At 63.6% G+C, this 15,345-nt stretch overlaps 1 protein-coding gene across 1 annotated transcript; it reads left to right on the forward strand.

Moving 5' to 3' along the window:
- Positions 1 to 9,382: 9,382 nt before the first annotated feature.
- On the forward strand, positions 9,383 to 14,486 carry CSF3R (colony stimulating factor 3 receptor). The gene is made up of 15 exons (XM_088531173.1): positions 9,383 to 9,493; positions 9,587 to 9,886; positions 9,981 to 10,101; positions 10,190 to 10,374; positions 10,774 to 10,928; positions 11,175 to 11,331; positions 11,411 to 11,493; positions 11,576 to 11,789; positions 12,240 to 12,428; positions 12,604 to 12,705; positions 12,830 to 12,976; positions 13,304 to 13,444; positions 13,604 to 13,694; positions 13,859 to 13,940; positions 14,048 to 14,486. Exons 1-15 carry the CDS (start codon positions 9,424 to 9,426, stop codon positions 14,483 to 14,485), a joined length of 2,475 nt encoding a protein of 824 aa, XP_088387299.1. The 5' UTR covers positions 9,383 to 9,423; the 3' UTR covers position 14,486.
- Positions 14,487 to 15,345: the final 859 nt, after the last annotated feature.

The following is a 15,345-nucleotide window of genomic DNA, read 5'->3' on the forward strand; positions in this document are numbered from 1 at the left end:
CTTGCTGCTAATGAATGAAAAAGGAGAGCCCTTCAGGAGCTTCATTTTCAGGTATTACCACTCTTCAGCCTTCATTTGCCAGGGTAGATGCGGGAGGCTGTTGCTGTTTGCGCTGCTCGGAAGAGGCAGCAGTGGCCCTGCTGCCGCTGGCATCTTAATCTAAACATCCTGCTGTCAGCTCTCGCTCCTCCTGCAGCCGCATGTTCCGTTCCAGCCAGGTGCATTTATGAAGCAAAGCCTGTGTTTCCATAACATTGTTGTTTTTCTCTAACCAATGTGTTTGCTCCTGGGAAGCATGGGTCAAAATCTGGCCTCCAGCACCGCCTTCTCTTGTGGTTTTATTGCAAGTGTTGCAATATTTTGCCTTGTTTTGCATCTCTGAGCATGGCCGGGGAAGTCCGGCTTCTCTTCTGTCTGGGATAAGTTTGGTCATTCGACCTCTTGTGACCTGAGATATTGCACCTTAAAACAATCATAAAGGAGCTATTTAAAGGCAGGAGCAAACCTGGCTGTATTCGAGCCTGGATTTTCTGCCACTTGCCCCAGCTTTTTCTGCTGGCTCTTGGCTGGAGAGTCAGTAACGTTGCATCGTGTGCCTGCTGCACCGGGGGCTTTTGCAAACGCTAAAGTCATTTCCCTGCAACGAAGGAGCTGGGGAGGATGGAGGGGAGCAGGACAGGACGAGGATGCAGGGAGCGCTCCCGGCTCTTCCCTCTGCTCTGCTCTCCAAGCCAGGAGTGCAAGGCCCAGCGGTGCCCTTGGCTGCTTGCGCCTGCAGACAGAGAGCATGGAAATGAGCTCGCCTGGGATTTTGTGATGCTGCCACGAGGAAAGAGGAGAGAAACTTGCAGGTGATGGTTTTATAAAGTGGAAAAAGTCTATTTGTATCTTATTTGACAAACTACTTGAGCCAAGCATTTGTCTTTAGTTCTGAATTGGCATCCTGCTGACAGCACTCCTCTTAATGCAAGAGTGAGCGGCAGCCGATCTGAAATTAATATTGCTTAAAAACGGATTTCAAGCCAACGCCAAATACCATATTTTTCATCTGCTGAGCTGAAGAAAAAAAAACACTGACAGCTTAGCTTGTTGTTTTTCCTTGTGGCCTGGGGCCCAATTTTCCTGGGGTTTTTAGGGATATTTGCTCGTATTTCAGCTGCGAGGTGCCTCGAGCTGCAAGAGGTGTCTCATCCCGCGCGCTTCCCGGCTCTGCCGCGGTGCTGGAGCCCTTGGCAGCAAATCCTGTAAGCTCCCTGTGCGCCTCTAATGAGGGGATTAGCTGGGAACGCCTCTGCCGTGCCCAGCACTGGCTAAGCCGGCAAATCCAATAGTGCTGTGCTATCTTGGTGACCTTCCAGTCGCGCCGCTGAGCTCTGCCTGTGCGGCAGCGTTGCTCAAGGTCCCTCTCATGCTCCAGCTACAAGATGGATCCAAGCCTGAGGGTCTGTTAAGCTCCTTCGGATGCTCTTATGTTTGCAGGTCACACGGGTAGCCCTTGCTAAGCCCTGTAATTCAGTGATATTCCGGTGTCGGAGGTGGAACCAGCTGCCGACGGGGAACCTTCTGCTTAATGTTCCTGCTGGACATGGGCTGCCTTGGGGCCTGGGTGCTCCTTTCTCCCCACAGGAGGTTACAACCGTCGTGTACAGCCGTTCGGAGCCACCCCCTGCTCCTCTCCCCAGGCACAAGGCAGAACAACATCCAGGGAGGGCTCCATTCCGCCCGGGTCTCTGCAGGCTCCGGCAGAGCTATTATTTTTAATGATGTGCAAACTCACCCAGGGCACAGCAATCGATGGTGGGTTCAAAGGCTCTGCATCGGGACCAGGTGTGTGTTTATCCAGTCAGGAGCTGCTCGCCAGCTCCGTGCAGTGCGCGGGAGCGTGGAGGCAGCAGCTCCTTGGTGTCCCTGTCCGCTCCGGGGCAGCGGGCAATGTGACACTCGGAGGTATTTCACCTTGTGAATGCAGAGATGATTCACATATGACTACAAGTTTATAGCGATCTGTGTGTCCAATGTAACAATTCCAGCATCTTCGATGGCGCTGGCCCCCGCGCTCTGCAGCCCGGTACCACGGGGCTGGTGCTGGGCGCTCACAGCGCGGTCGGTGCAGGAGCAGAGTCCCCAGGGCTGTCTCAGGCTCGTGGAGTTGGGATCAGTGCATGGCCACAGTGGGGTGGGCAGCAAAGCGAGCCCTCCTCTGCCCTCCTTTAACTCAGCGCTTGCTTAAATCACATGCTGGGAGAGGCTGTGAATCTGGGATTTTCCTCCTCATGGCACAAGCCACCGTCGATACCCATCCGGCCACGTGCTGCCCACGTTGCGTGGCTGCTAACGCAGGATCTGTGAGAGCCGCTGGGGGTGGCCAGTCCCCGCTATCAACTTGCCTGTGTGCTTGAGCCAATTAATTAAATTGTGGAGGTTTCATCAAAATGAAGCTGGGGGCTGCTCAGCAGAGCCTGCACAGAGGCACCAAAGCCATACAGCAATGAGCAGCGCTGGTGCTGGGGACAGGGCCAAGCTCTGGGGACTGCAGCCCCCCGGAGCATCCGGGGGGATTTGCCTTGTGCATCGGGCTGAACGTGGAGAGCGCGGGATGCTGCTGCCATCTGCTGAACCCGGCTCGGCCGCGGCGCTGCCGGGCCTGCCCCAGCGCCTATCCCACCTTCCGGGGCCATCCCGGAGCACCAAAATCCCGCTCCCTTCCCCAGGCAGACACCAAGGTGCCCGCAGCAGCCTCTGTGCTCCCCGCGGGAGCCCCTCTCCTTTAAACGGGTGTTTTGCAGTTACACCAGCTGCTTCCAGAGCAATCCAGTGACTCCAAAGCCGAGTTTATCCCGGCCACGCTGCCTTTCCCCATTTCGCATTCCGGATTTTCTCTCCGTGCAGAGGAGCACAATCCAACGGGACGGCACAGCAGCCCCACACTGCACATGAGCAAGGGCAGGCAAGCACTTACGGTGATGAAGTATTCATGCTGGCACCTTTTAATTCCCTAAGTGATTAACTTTGAGTGGATTAGAGCTGGGATGGCTATTTAATTAACAGACATGTCAAGCTTGCTTATGAGTCATTAAAAAACCCTACTGATTGACTTGTTAATATGAAAGATATCAATTAGATTTTTTTTTCCTCCTCAGATTTTTTTTGGCTTCAGCTGAAAGGAAGGATGAAAAAAGGGGAAAGGAGGCTGGGACTTTATTCTTCCTGGAGCAGATCTCAGCAGCAGCTTATTGCGGATATCGATGCCTTTTCCTGGGGGAAGACGCCGAGATGCATCCTTGTGCAAAGGAGGGCTCGGAGCAAGGCCATGCGCATTCCTGGGAATCCTTGCTGGGATGCAGCCTCCCCGGGCTGGGACCAGTGTGGAGCAGCTGTATCTGCAGAAGGTCGTTTTTCCACTCAAAAGCTGGGCGTTTTTTTACACCGGGAGCTTCAAAAGGGGGGAAGGAATCCTGAAGGCAGAAGGAGCAGCAGGGGACTAATGGGAGCCTTGTTAAAAATGTATCCTGTAATTTGCTGTGCTAATAATTATATCGGGAAAGCGAGTGCCCGGTGCTCTCGGCAGGCAGCAGAGGCCAGACCTGAGTGGGAATTTTCTCTCTGAGGCTCAGGGAAGAGCTGAGGAAATTTGGGAGCAAAGAAAAATAGCAGGAATTGAGGAGCTGGAGGCCTTGGAAGGGGCATGAGTGGGAGTTACTGCCGCAGCAGTGCAGGAATAGAGGGAGGTTTGGGGATATTTTTGATGATTTTTTTCCCCTGCCTTGAGGATGGGGGGGTCCCTGAGTGTGCCAGGATCACTGTTGTAGCTGGGGGGCTGCAAGAGGTTAAGATCCTCTCTTGTCCCGTGTTATAAAGCGCTGCCTGCAACGTCTGCACGAAGCTCTGATTGCTCCAACAGCATATTGCCTCTTGACATTAATTGCTATGGAAATCCTGCAGATTAACGTTGTCAGCCCAGGAGTGGCAAGTTTCACTCGGAGCCCATCTCCCAGGAGCTCGGCTGTTGCATAAGTTGCCATAGCAATTTTTTCTCAGGGAATAAAAAAGATAAAATAAAACAAAACCCACCCGTGGGGCACCGTTCTCCTGCCCCACGGCGGGAGTTTTGCCTGCAGGTGGGTGAAGCAGCGGCAGAGTCGGCTGAGCTGCTGCGCTGCCGTGATGGCAACGCGAGCACAGGCCGCGTGGCCGGTCCCGCTGGATATCCGCTTGGAACGGGCTCTGCTGTGGACTCAGCACCTTGGGAAGCAGGACACGACCCCATGGAGAGTGACCCCTGATGGCCACTGCCGAATCCTCCGCTTGGCCGCTGCTGGAGGAAGAGGTTTGGGGGTCAGCATTGCTGCCAGCCTCTAAAATATTAACTCCTTGGGAACATGGTAAGTCGGGATGCCAGTCATTAATGGCCATTAATATTAATGCAATAATTAATAAGTGCAGCTCTGTTCTTTAATAACTCGCGTGAACTTTAGCTGTGAAGTACAGTCTGCTCACAGGAGGAGACTGGGATGCTGCCATGGAGTAGCTTAGAGCAGGAAGGGTTTTAATTATGGATTAAACACACCTAGGTGTTATACAGAGTTATGAAAAAGAATGGGCATTAAAATTATGAAATAACAGGCCAATTTCTCCTAACTGGAGGCTTGTTTTACGGAGTCTGCTAGTATTGCATCTCTGTGCCAAGGAAGAGCACTGGTGCAGGCCGGGGCATCACGGCCCCGTTTTGGGGTGGTTTTCCCTCTTGCAGTGAGTTGGGTGCTTGGGGTGCCCGTGGCTCCCCGCGTGCTGCAGCCCTGGCCCCTGTGCCCATCGGCGCACGCGCTCCTGCTGCAGCGTGTGACACCGGGAGGGCTCTGGATCCGCGTCCCCCTCGAGACGGAGGCGGAGGGAATAGGCTGCGCTTCGGCAGTGGGAAACACACACCTGCTTCCAGCCCAAACAATGATCTCTATTTTCAATTTTCCCAAAGATTATGTTTTTGTTTTTAAAGGTGTTGTCTCCTGCTTCTTGACCTGAATAAACTGGAAGATAATAGAATCCAGATGAAGTATATATCCAAGTTTATCTTGCACAGGAAGAGCCTTTTTTCAGGTGCTGCACTGGGGTGTATGTGGCACATAACCCGGTGGCCACTTTGTCGCTGCCTTGCTTCCACTTCCATCCTGCCTTAGCAGGGTTAAAGGCGTCTGCACTGCAGCCGTGTGGCCATCTCAGCGTTCGGAGCAAGGAATATGCTTTTCCAGGAGCAGATCCAGGGGGATTTTTGCTTTTTGCCCCACACCCCCTATAGAGAAATGCTGCTGGGGGGGACAGGGCTCTCCAGCCCTCCCAGGCCCTGCAGCCGCCGCTACAAAAGCAGAGCTGCTTGAACTATCCCAGCAGCTCCTGCAGCTGCCTCTTTCCCTGGTGGAGGAGGCCAAAATTGGATTCGGGGGAAGCAAATGCAGTTCCCCAGAATGGATGTACATTTTCATTATACTTATACGCTGAGTAATTGGTGGTAATACAAGAGATATGGGCAGTATCATTATAGACCAGGCTGTGCCGGAGATGTATTATCATCATCTGTCATTATCTGGGCTTCCTTGTGGCTGCTAAAATTGTAGAACATGATTTTAATAACCCTGGAAGGCAAGAATCATTTTTCTTTTGTCACTTAACAACTTGGCCTCATTCACTGATACCTTAAAATAAGAGTGCATTAATTTACAGTGGAATAAATGCAGACCTGCTTGTTTTTGTCTCCCTTCATTTGCAAAGGGGCCCCAGTGAAGCCTGGCAGCTTTCAAGGAAATTGCAGCTAACGGGGGGAGGATGGGGATGCGGATGGGGGACGTGCAGGAGCAGCCAGAGCCTGAGGCCACGGTGATGGGCAAAGAAATGGAGCAAAGGCCCCACCTCTGCTGCAGATACTGTGCTAGGAAGGGCAGGGATAGCTGTTTTGAGGGGCTGCGTGTCCCCTGCTGTGTGGTAGGGCCCCTGCGTGTCCCCATGCTGCAGATGGGCCTGCTCGGGGATGCTCCTGTGTCTCCAGGGCAGCAGTGAGATCTTGTGCTTGTTTCTCCAGCCCTGCTCAGCTCCCCCGCCAGCCAGGGCTAACAACCTCGTTTTGCAGCTATTGACTGCAAGCAAATAACCTCCAGAGTTTTATTCTGATGAAAACTGATCTTTTTTCCTTTTTCCTATTGCTGCTAGGGGTGTTTATTGGAGCAGGGAAATAGCAGCGTGGGGCTCGCAGGCCCCTTGCCTGGCATCAGCAGGAGCCAAAGATGACCCTTGGCCACCCCAGGGGGACTGAATGCGAGGGGCTGATCCTGCACCGCAGCAGGGGAGGCCCTGGCGGGCGCTGCACCCACAGCACTGGCCCATGGGCCCCACGCACAAGCTGCAAGGCTGGAAAAGCCCCAGTGCCCTCCATGCTTCCCCTTTCCAAGTGCCCGCCGGCCTCCTCAGGGCCGCGCGGAGGCGGCTCTTGCACCACGGAACGGGGCCTCGCAGCCCTGCGAGGAACCTGCCCCGCTCCGGATCGGGGCGGCTGGTGCCCAGGCTGCAACCAGCCCCACGGCTTGGGATGGGGACCCTGCCTGGGCAGGGCAGAGCGCCCAGCACGGACTGGCACTGCTGGGGCGGCAGGGCCAGCACATCCAGGGATGCGGAGCCATCCATGGGCCCCGGGATGCGCAGCCCATCCATGCGCCCTGGGATGCGGAGCCATCTGTGCGCCCCGGGATGCGGAGCCATCCATGCGCCCCAGGAAGCAGAGCTCATCCATGGAGCTGTGTGGCACTGCAGCCCCAGGTCCCAGTGGCTCCCCGGCCCTGTCCCCCAGCTCGTCTCGTGCGATGGGGTGCGGGAGGGCAGTGCTTGTTTTCTGTCCAGCTTGGTGTTTACAGCGTTCAACTTCCCCCCGGCCGGTTCCCACAGAGATGCCCACGTCGCCATAGCTACCGGAACGAATATTCCTGCTCTTGGCAGTAAACAGCCTGCAAGAAGGCAGACTTCCGTGGTAAAATGCTGGGGGTTGCTACACCCAAGGAAAATGTTGCAATGGCAACTTCTCCCTGCCTGTCCTGCCCAGTGCTGGAGGCTGTGGGAACCGGCCCTGGTGGGAACGGCAGTGCCGGGCACCATCGGAGCTGGGACAGGGGCACCAGAATGGGGAGAGAGACCCTGTCCCGGCTTCCCGGGAGCTGCCCAAACACCTCCATCCCGCGCCCAGGAGCGGGATGCAGGAGCACCCAATCCCGGTGCCGTCCCGCAGCGGGGACAGGCCCTGTGGGGAGCCTGGGCACTGACCGGCCACAGGGCTGGGCTGGGGAGGGACAAGGAGCCCAGGGCAGCTGGACCCCGGGTGGCAGATGTGCCAGGGAGCTGCACGTTGCAGGGGCAGCTCTGCAGCCCCGGGGGTAGCAGTGGGGCCGAGCGCTGCCCTGGGGCTGCCGCTGCCCCTGTGCTGAGCAGCAGCAGCAGAGCTGGGCTGGCACCAGGCGTTAATCCTCCTCCCTGGCCTCATCCCTGCTCATCCGGCCACAGCTGCTAATGGGCAGGATGGATTCGCTGCGGCGGGGGAGCTGCTGCCCAGAGCAGCGGAGCAGAGCTGCGAGGAGCTGGGCTCAGACAGGATCCCTGGCACAGAAGCGAGTGGAGAAGCAGAGCTGGGACAGGGCCAGGCCAGGGCCAGGGCAAGGGCTGCTGTGGATGTGGCTGCACCGGGGCAGCGGCTCCCCGGCTCATCCTGTGCCTGCAGGCACGGCCGCCGCATCAGGCCACAATGTCCCCGTGGCTTCCTGCTCCCGTAACTGCACCTCTGCAGAGCTTTGCTGCAACGGCCGCGCGGTGCCCGGCAGGGTGACGCTGGGGACATGTCCCCCTCCGCACCCCGCAATGCGCAAGCGCCGGTAACACACTGCAGGCCGTGCCGCACGCACGCTGCGAGCCCGCAGTAAACAGCCGTTTGCACAACGCAGGGCTGCGTTGCAAAGGCTGCGAGCGCGACGTGCGTTGGGCAATGCCCTGTTTACCCGGATGCTCCGGCGCCATCCAACTGGACCCACTCGGGGACGCGGTGCCAGCACAGGGTCAGACTTGCCCCGTTCCAGCCCCACGTGCAGCTGCCGGTGCCCAGGGCAGGGCCTGGCGGCCCCGGCTTTGGACCAGCCTGTGCCGAGTGCGGGTGATTCCGGCAACGCGGGCTCTGGGGCTGCTCCTGCGGCTCCTTGCTGTGCCCAGCTCCGGGCGGGAGCTGCTGGTCGCGTCCTGGAACGGGCCCAGCACAGGAGCCCCCACGGTGCCACGGTGCCTCCCGGCCCATGGACTTTGTGTGAGTGGCGCTGGGGCCGGGAGCTGCCCCAGGGCTCCCGCGTTTCAGCCCCGGGTCCCCCGGCCCCAGCGCGGCGGCGGGTGGCAGCAGGGGCGGGCGGCAGGCGCTGCCGACCCCGGGCTCCTTCCTGCCGCTGGCGCTGCCTGCAGGGAAGTGTTTTGCAATCACCTTCTCCAGAGTCGCAGCAATTAACGGCGCTGGGTTTGAGGAACTAACGGCGCAAGCAGTGTGCTAGTGAGCGGCTGAGCGCCCGGGGTGCTGGCGGCTGGAGCCGGGAGCGGACGGGGAGCACGGCCGGAGAGGAGGCAGGTAGGGATGGGAGCGGGGTCCGGGATGGTGCCCGGCATGGTCTGTGCGGGGCGTTGGGGTGAGGATGCAGCGGCTGCTTTCCCGTTGCTGCGCTGGGCTCGTGTGCGTCCGGATGCCGTCTCTGAGGGAAGGGGAGACCTTGAGCTGGGTGCCGTCGTGGCAGCTCCTCGCGGGAGCACGTGTCCCGCATGGACGTGGCATAGCCAGGGCCACCCGGGGGGGTCAGCCTGGCAGGAGAGGCGGCCGGGCACCGTTCCCAGCAGCAGCCAGGGAGGCAGGTGGAAGCGGATGCAGCAGAGAGGCGCGGGCAGGACCCGCGGCTGTGGCCGGGCCCGCGGCATCGCCTCCTTTCAGCGCTTTCCTCTTCTCCGCTTATCAGAGTGCTCTGCCATCCCAAGCCCCAGCTTCAGCACTTGCCGAAACCGCAAATCTGTCCCCAGCAGACACTGAAGGCGCCGAGATCAACACAGCTCCTGCCTGGGGCTCCGCTGTGCTCTGCGCGCAGGAGCGGGGCCAGCGGCACCGCAGGCCGGTGCTCCTGGCGCAGACTCGGGGCCGAGGGGACACCCGGCACAGCTCCCGGTGCCCGCGGCTCCCGTGGCTCCCGCGGCCGCGCTCCAGGTGGATGCACCAGCGCGGCAGGAGGGAGGCCAAGCCGGGGGGACGGTTGCCTGCAGGAAGCAGGGGGATCCGGAGGGGATCTAACCTGGCCGCTTCCCCGAGCCTGTCCCGCCTGGCCGCCCCGCGCCGCTGCCTGAGCCGTGGGTGATGCCCCACGCGGGGAGCCGGCCATGGCCAGGCGCGGCGCGGGGACCTCCCTCCTGCAGCGGCTCTCCCTGCTCCTGCTGCTCTCCCTGCGCGGTGAGTGGAAGCCCGGCCCCACGCCAGGCTCAGCCCACGCCGGGGACCCCTGTGAGGGGCTGCACGTGATTCCCACCCCTCCACGGCCTGCAGGGACCCAGGGCTGCGCGTCGGTGTCCGTGGACTCGCCCATCGTGCTGCTGGGATCGGCCGTCTCGGCGTCGTGCGCGGTCCGCGGCGAGCTCTGCGGCGGGCTGGAGCGCGCCCAGATCCGCATCGCCTGGCTGCTGGACAGCGAGCCCCTGGCCGGGCGGCAGCAGCACGGCCCGGGGGGGACCGAGGTCTCCAACGTCACCCTGCCCCACTTCAACCGCAGCCAGGCCCGCCTGTGGTGCCTGCTGGAGTGGAACGGCACGCGGCAGCGCGTCGGCATGGCCGAGCTGCGCGCCGGCTGTGAGTGCTCCGGGGCCACGGCGGCGCGGGCTGCGCGGCCGCCCCGGCGCCCCGCGGCGCTCACGCCGCCCCGGCCGCTCGGCCCCTCTTGCAGACCCCCCGGCGAAGCCCTCCAACCTCAGCTGCATGCTGAACCTCAGCGACTACGGGCTCACGTGCCAGTGGGAGCGCGGCGCCGACAGCCTGCCCACCACCGTCGCGCTCAAGTGCGCCACGTAAGCGGCACTGAGGGGCAGGCGGGCGAGCGGGGACCCCTGCTTGCCCGGGCGCCGCTTGCCCCCAGCCCTGGCGTGTGCCTGGCAGGAGCCGCGCGCAGCGCGAGGCCGGCGCGGTGCTCACGGGCTGCAGCCCGCGCGGCGGCCGCCACCGCTGCACCGTGCCCCGGCGGCTGCTCCAGCTCTACCGGCACATGGAGATCTGGGTGTCCGCCCGCAACGCCCTGGGCACCGCCGAGTCCGAGCGCCTCCGCATCGACCCCATGGACGTGGGTGAGCGGGGTGGCGCGGCCCGCGAATCCATTGCCACCGAGGAAGGGATCGAAGCGCTGGAGCCGTTTGGCACAGCGGCTCCCGCGACGAACGGCTGGCGATGACAAATAGGTGGCAAAGCTGAGGCTGAGTAGTGCGGGGTGGCTGCTGCGGGCGATCGATTGCCCCTTTAGCCGGGAGGTCCGTTAGTAAAGTGCCCAGTGCCTGGGAACGATTTATAAGAAACTGCTCAGACCAAGCACTTTGTCACAGTCTCCGCCTGGGAAAGGGCCGCCTGCAAAGCAGCAAAACGTTTTGGGGAGGTTTCTGCACCGCTCGGAGAGGGGGGTGTGGGTCAGGGAGGCAGCGCTGCTGGGGCCCGGCATCCCCAGCATCCCCCTCTGCCCCCTCTCCCCGCAGCCAAGCTGGACCCCCCGGCACTGCAGAGCATCGAGCCGCTGCCCGGGCAGCCCGACTGCGTGTCCGTGGGCTGGCAGGCGGCGCGGAGCAGCGCGCACATGGAGCTGCAGTGCGAGCTGCGCTACCGCTCCCTCGAGGACCCGGCCTGGGCGCTGGTGAGCTCTGCCGCATCCCGCCCGCGCACCGCGTGTTCCCGGGAACGGCACCTCCGGGTCCGCTGGAGCGCCCCGAGATGCCGTGGGGGGCTGTTCCCGCAGCGCTGCCATTGCAAGCTCATGCTGTGCGCTGAGAACACCACATCTCACTGCACCTGTGGGGTCCCCCTTTGCTGGGCTCTTCCGCGCCGCGCTGTGACCCCACCGGTCACCGTGGTGCGCGGCTAACGCTGCGGCTGCCCCCAGGTGCCCAACATCAGCGAGGCGGCGCGGCCGGCGCTGCGGCTCTGCGGCTTCCTCTGCGGCACCAGGTACCGCTTCCAGCTGCGCTGCCGGCGGCCCTCGCCCGGCGGCTACTGGAGCGAGTGGAGCCCAGGCAAGGAGGTCACCACCCAGGAGAAAGGTGCGTGCGGGGACGATGGGCTGCAGCGTCACAGCGGGGCACGGGGAACCAGCATCTCTCGTGCCCTTGTCCCGCTCAGCGCCGGCGGCGAGGCTGGACGCGTGGTGGAGCACGCGGCGCGCGGGCACCGGGCGCAGCGTCCAGGTGCAGCTGCGCTGGAAGGTACCCGGGGTGCAGGCAGCGAGCAGGGGGGTCCCGCCGCGGCAGAGCCCCCAGCGCCCCGTCCCTCTCCATGCACTCGCAGGCTCCGTCGTGGCGCGAGGCCAACGGGAGGCTGCTGGGCTACCGCGTGGCGCTGAGCCCGTGGCAGAGGGGCCGGGACTCCCCCACTGTCTGCAACACCACGGACACCCAGTGCAACTTCTCGGCCTCGGCGGGGACCAGGAGGATCTATCTCACAGCCTACAACGCTGCCGGCGAGTCGGCCGCCACTGAGGTCGTGCTCCTGGAGAAGACAGGTGAGTGCTGCTGCAAAACGCTGCAGCGGCAAAGCACCGCGCCGTGCTCCGGAGGGTGGGATGCTCCAATGGGCAGCATGGTGGGATGCTCTGCTGGGTGGTGTGGTGGGATGCTCCAGTGGGTGGGATGCTCCATGGGGCAATGTGGTGGGATGCTCTGCTGGGTGGGGTGGCGGGATGCTCTAGAGGATGCTCCAGTGGGCAGTGTGGTGGGATGCTCCGGTGGGTGGAATGCTCCATGGGACAGTGCGGTGGGATGCTCTGCCGGGCGGTGTGACGGGATGCTCCAGTGGGTGGGATGCTCCACTGGCAGTGTGGTGGGATGCTCTGGAGGGTGCAATGCTCCACCAGGCAGTGTGTTGGGATGCTCTGCCAGGCAGTGTGGCGGGATGCTCCCAGGTCGCATCCACAGCCCATCAGTGCTGGCAGCGCCTCTGGTCCCCGCTGCAGGGCAGCCCCTGGCCGGGCTCCGGGCTGTGCCCCACGGCGAGCGCAGCCTCTGGGTGCACTGGGAGCGCCCCCCGGCCCCGGTCACGGGCTACGTCCTGGAGTGGCAGCGCGTGTCCTCGGAGCCGGCCCGCTGCAGCGCCTGCTGGCAGAGGGAGCGCGGCGGGGGCACCACCGGGGCCCTGATCCACGGTAAGCCCGGGACAAGCGGCAGCACAGGGGGTGCCACACTGCACGGGGCTGCCGGCCCGATGGCCCCAGCGACGCTCCGCTTGTGGCACGGACAGACCACGCGGGGCTGGGATGCCCAGGGCCCGGTGCAGGGCAGCCCTCGGACACCCCGCTCTCCCCCTGCTCCTCACTGCAGACGGCATCGAGCCCTTCCAGCGCTACAACATCTCAGTGTACCCGCTCTATAAGGATGCCGTTGGGGTGCCTGTCCACGTAGCAGCCTACTCCAAGCAGAAGGGTATGTGCTCGTGACCGCCGCGGCGTGGGTCCTGCACCCGCACTGGGTGTTTCCCCTGCCTGGCCTGTCCCCAGCCGATGGCTCGGGGGACAAGTCGTGCTTCACCCATCCTGCTCCCTTTCAGCCCCATCCCACGCTCCGAAGCTCCACCTGAAGAGCATCAGCAAGTCCGAAGCTGAGCTCTGCTGGGACTCGATCCCTGTGGAGATGCAGAACGGCTTCATCACCAGCTACACCATCTTCTGGGCCAACAGCACCGTGGACGTGTCCAGTGAGTGCTGCCGGGCTGCGGTTCTGCTCTCCACCCCACTGGGCTGGGTCGGGGGGACCGTGGCAGGAGTGTCCCTTGGTCAGAGAGCAGATGGATCTGGGCACACCTCTGGGTACCAAAAGGGCACCCCCTGCCAGCAGAGACCCAAGCAGTCCCAGGGGGTCCCTAGGGGTCCCAAGGGGTTCCAAGGACCCGGGGGTGCAGCAGCAGCCCTGCCCTGCTCTTCCCACTCTGCGTTGGAGTCGAGCGCATCTGCGCTCGCAGGGAAACCCTCCATCGCAGAGCGGGCAGAGCAGCCCCGTTCCCTGACGGCCGCTCTCCCTGCAGGTGCCGTTGTGCCTTCCTCTAGCAGCTCCTTCGTCATGGGCAAGCTGAAGCCCTCGACCCTGTACAAAGTGCACATCATGGCCTCGACAGCGGCGGGCAGCACCAACGGCACCAGCCTCATCCTGGTCACCACGGTGCTCGGTGAGGCCCCCCCGGGTGCTCGGAGCTGCCCATGGACCCCTGGGCACTGCCAGCTCACAGGGGGCCGGGTGCGTGGACGGCTGCTGGGGACCGCGTCCTCCGCTCGCATCCGCGGCCAGGGGCAGCGCCCGCAGCTGCCCCCTCCTGCCTGCCTTGCAGATGACATCGAAATCCAGATCCTCTTCCTGACCCTCGCGCTGATCTTCATCCTGCTCATCCTGATCATGATCTGCTTCCAGAAGAACGGGCGGTGAGTGCAGCCGCGAGCCCTGCGCCAGCCGCCTGCTCTGCAGCCCTGAGCACGGACGCAGCGACCGCACGGAGGGCTTGGGGACCCTGCAGCTGCGGGAGCTTCGTGGCTGCCCCCGCAGCCCCTCGCAGCCCTCCCTTGACCCCTCCTGTCTGCACGGCCAGGGTGAAGAAGCAGCTGTGGCCGAGCGTGCCGGACCCTGCGCACAGCAGCCTGGGCACGTGGGTGCCCGCGGAGCTGCAGCAGGTGAGTCCGGAGGCCCCCACGGCGCAGGGAGCATCGCGTGCCGCACGCACAGCCTCTGCGCCGCGGGCCGGCCTGAGCGCACGCCGCTCCTGCGGGAGCCTCCGCAGGTCCCTGGCACGAGGGAGCCCGGCCCAGCCACCATCTCTGCTGTCACCGTGCTGGAAAAGGCGTCGGGGAAGCTGCCGGAGCCGCCGGGCGCGTTGCCGGAGCTGCCGCAGGGCTACGTGCAGCACGGGGCAGCCGGCTCCCCGCGCGGCGGCAGCGGCGCAGCGGGCAGGCGCCGGGGCGCCGAGGCCGTGCAGTACGCGCGGGTGCTGAGCGACGGCTACCAGGGCCAGCAGCCCGGGCCGGCGCGGCGCCCGCGCGGCAGCAGCTCCTCGCAGCCGCTGCTGCCCGAGGCGGCCGCGCCGCGGCCCTACCAGAACGTGTGGCTGCCGGGCCGCGCCGAGCCGGCCTCGCCGCGCGAGCCGCTGCTGCACTTCCCGCTGCTGCAGGGCCTGCGGCTCGGCGGCACCGACGAGCTCCACGACTTCCAGAGGTTCTAGCTGCGGGAAGCGGCCTGGGCTGCTCCGGGCGGCCGGGGCTGCGGCCCCCACGCTTCGTTTGCGCTTCCCCGTGTGCGCGCGCAATAAAGCGGCTACAAGCAGCGCCCGCCTGCACGGGTCCCTTTGGGAAACGCTCCCGCCGCTCGCTGCGCCGTGTGGAACTCAAGGGATGGCGGGACAGGGTGGTGGCCCGGGATGGGCTGGTGGCCCCGACCGCTTGTTCCCTGTGCCAGCTGCACGGTGCAAACATGCCACACCTCACGTTTCCAAGCCCAAATGTTAATGTTTAAGCCCAATGTTTTCCAGTCGTGCATGAAGGGCGCGGGTGGCACCCCCAGGCTCTGCCCTGCAGCGAGACAGAGCGCGGGGGCAAGGGGAAAACGCCGATTTCTTTAAAACTCCCCCCAAAAATGTGTCTCCCGCCGTCCCGCCCCCCACCCCATCGATGCGCTCGGCAGGCGGCGCCTGTGGGCGCGCTCGGCGCTCGGCCGGCCCGCCTGGCAAGATGGCGGCGCCCACGTGGGCGGTGCGGTGGGGCGCGGCCATGCTGGCGCTGCGCGCGGCGCTGGGTCGCGGCCTGGCCGGGGTGGCCGCCGCCGGCGGCAGCAGCGGGGCCTGGGGGCTGGTGCGCGGCGCGGCCGGTGAGCGCGGGGCGGCCGGGAGCACCCGGCAACGAGAGGGGGCGCGGGGGGAGCAGGGAGCGGCTGGAGCGGGGGGCAGGCCCCGGGGTGCGGCGTTGAGGAGGGCTCGGGGGGCGGGCTTGGCCCGCGGCGGGAGGGGACCGAGGTGGGAATGGTCCGGGGGGCAGGAGCTGGGGAGGGGGCCTGGGGCCATCCCGAGGGCAGGGAGTCCCTCGGGCA

The sequence above is a fragment of the Tinamus guttatus genome, unplaced genomic scaffold, assembly GCF_059628265.1.
Source record: "Tinamus guttatus ecotype Peru unplaced genomic scaffold, ASM5962826v1 Tinamus_guttatus_pri_ptg000397l, whole genome shotgun sequence".
NCBI classification, from domain to species: Eukaryota; Metazoa; Chordata; class Aves; order Tinamiformes; family Tinamidae; genus Tinamus; species Tinamus guttatus.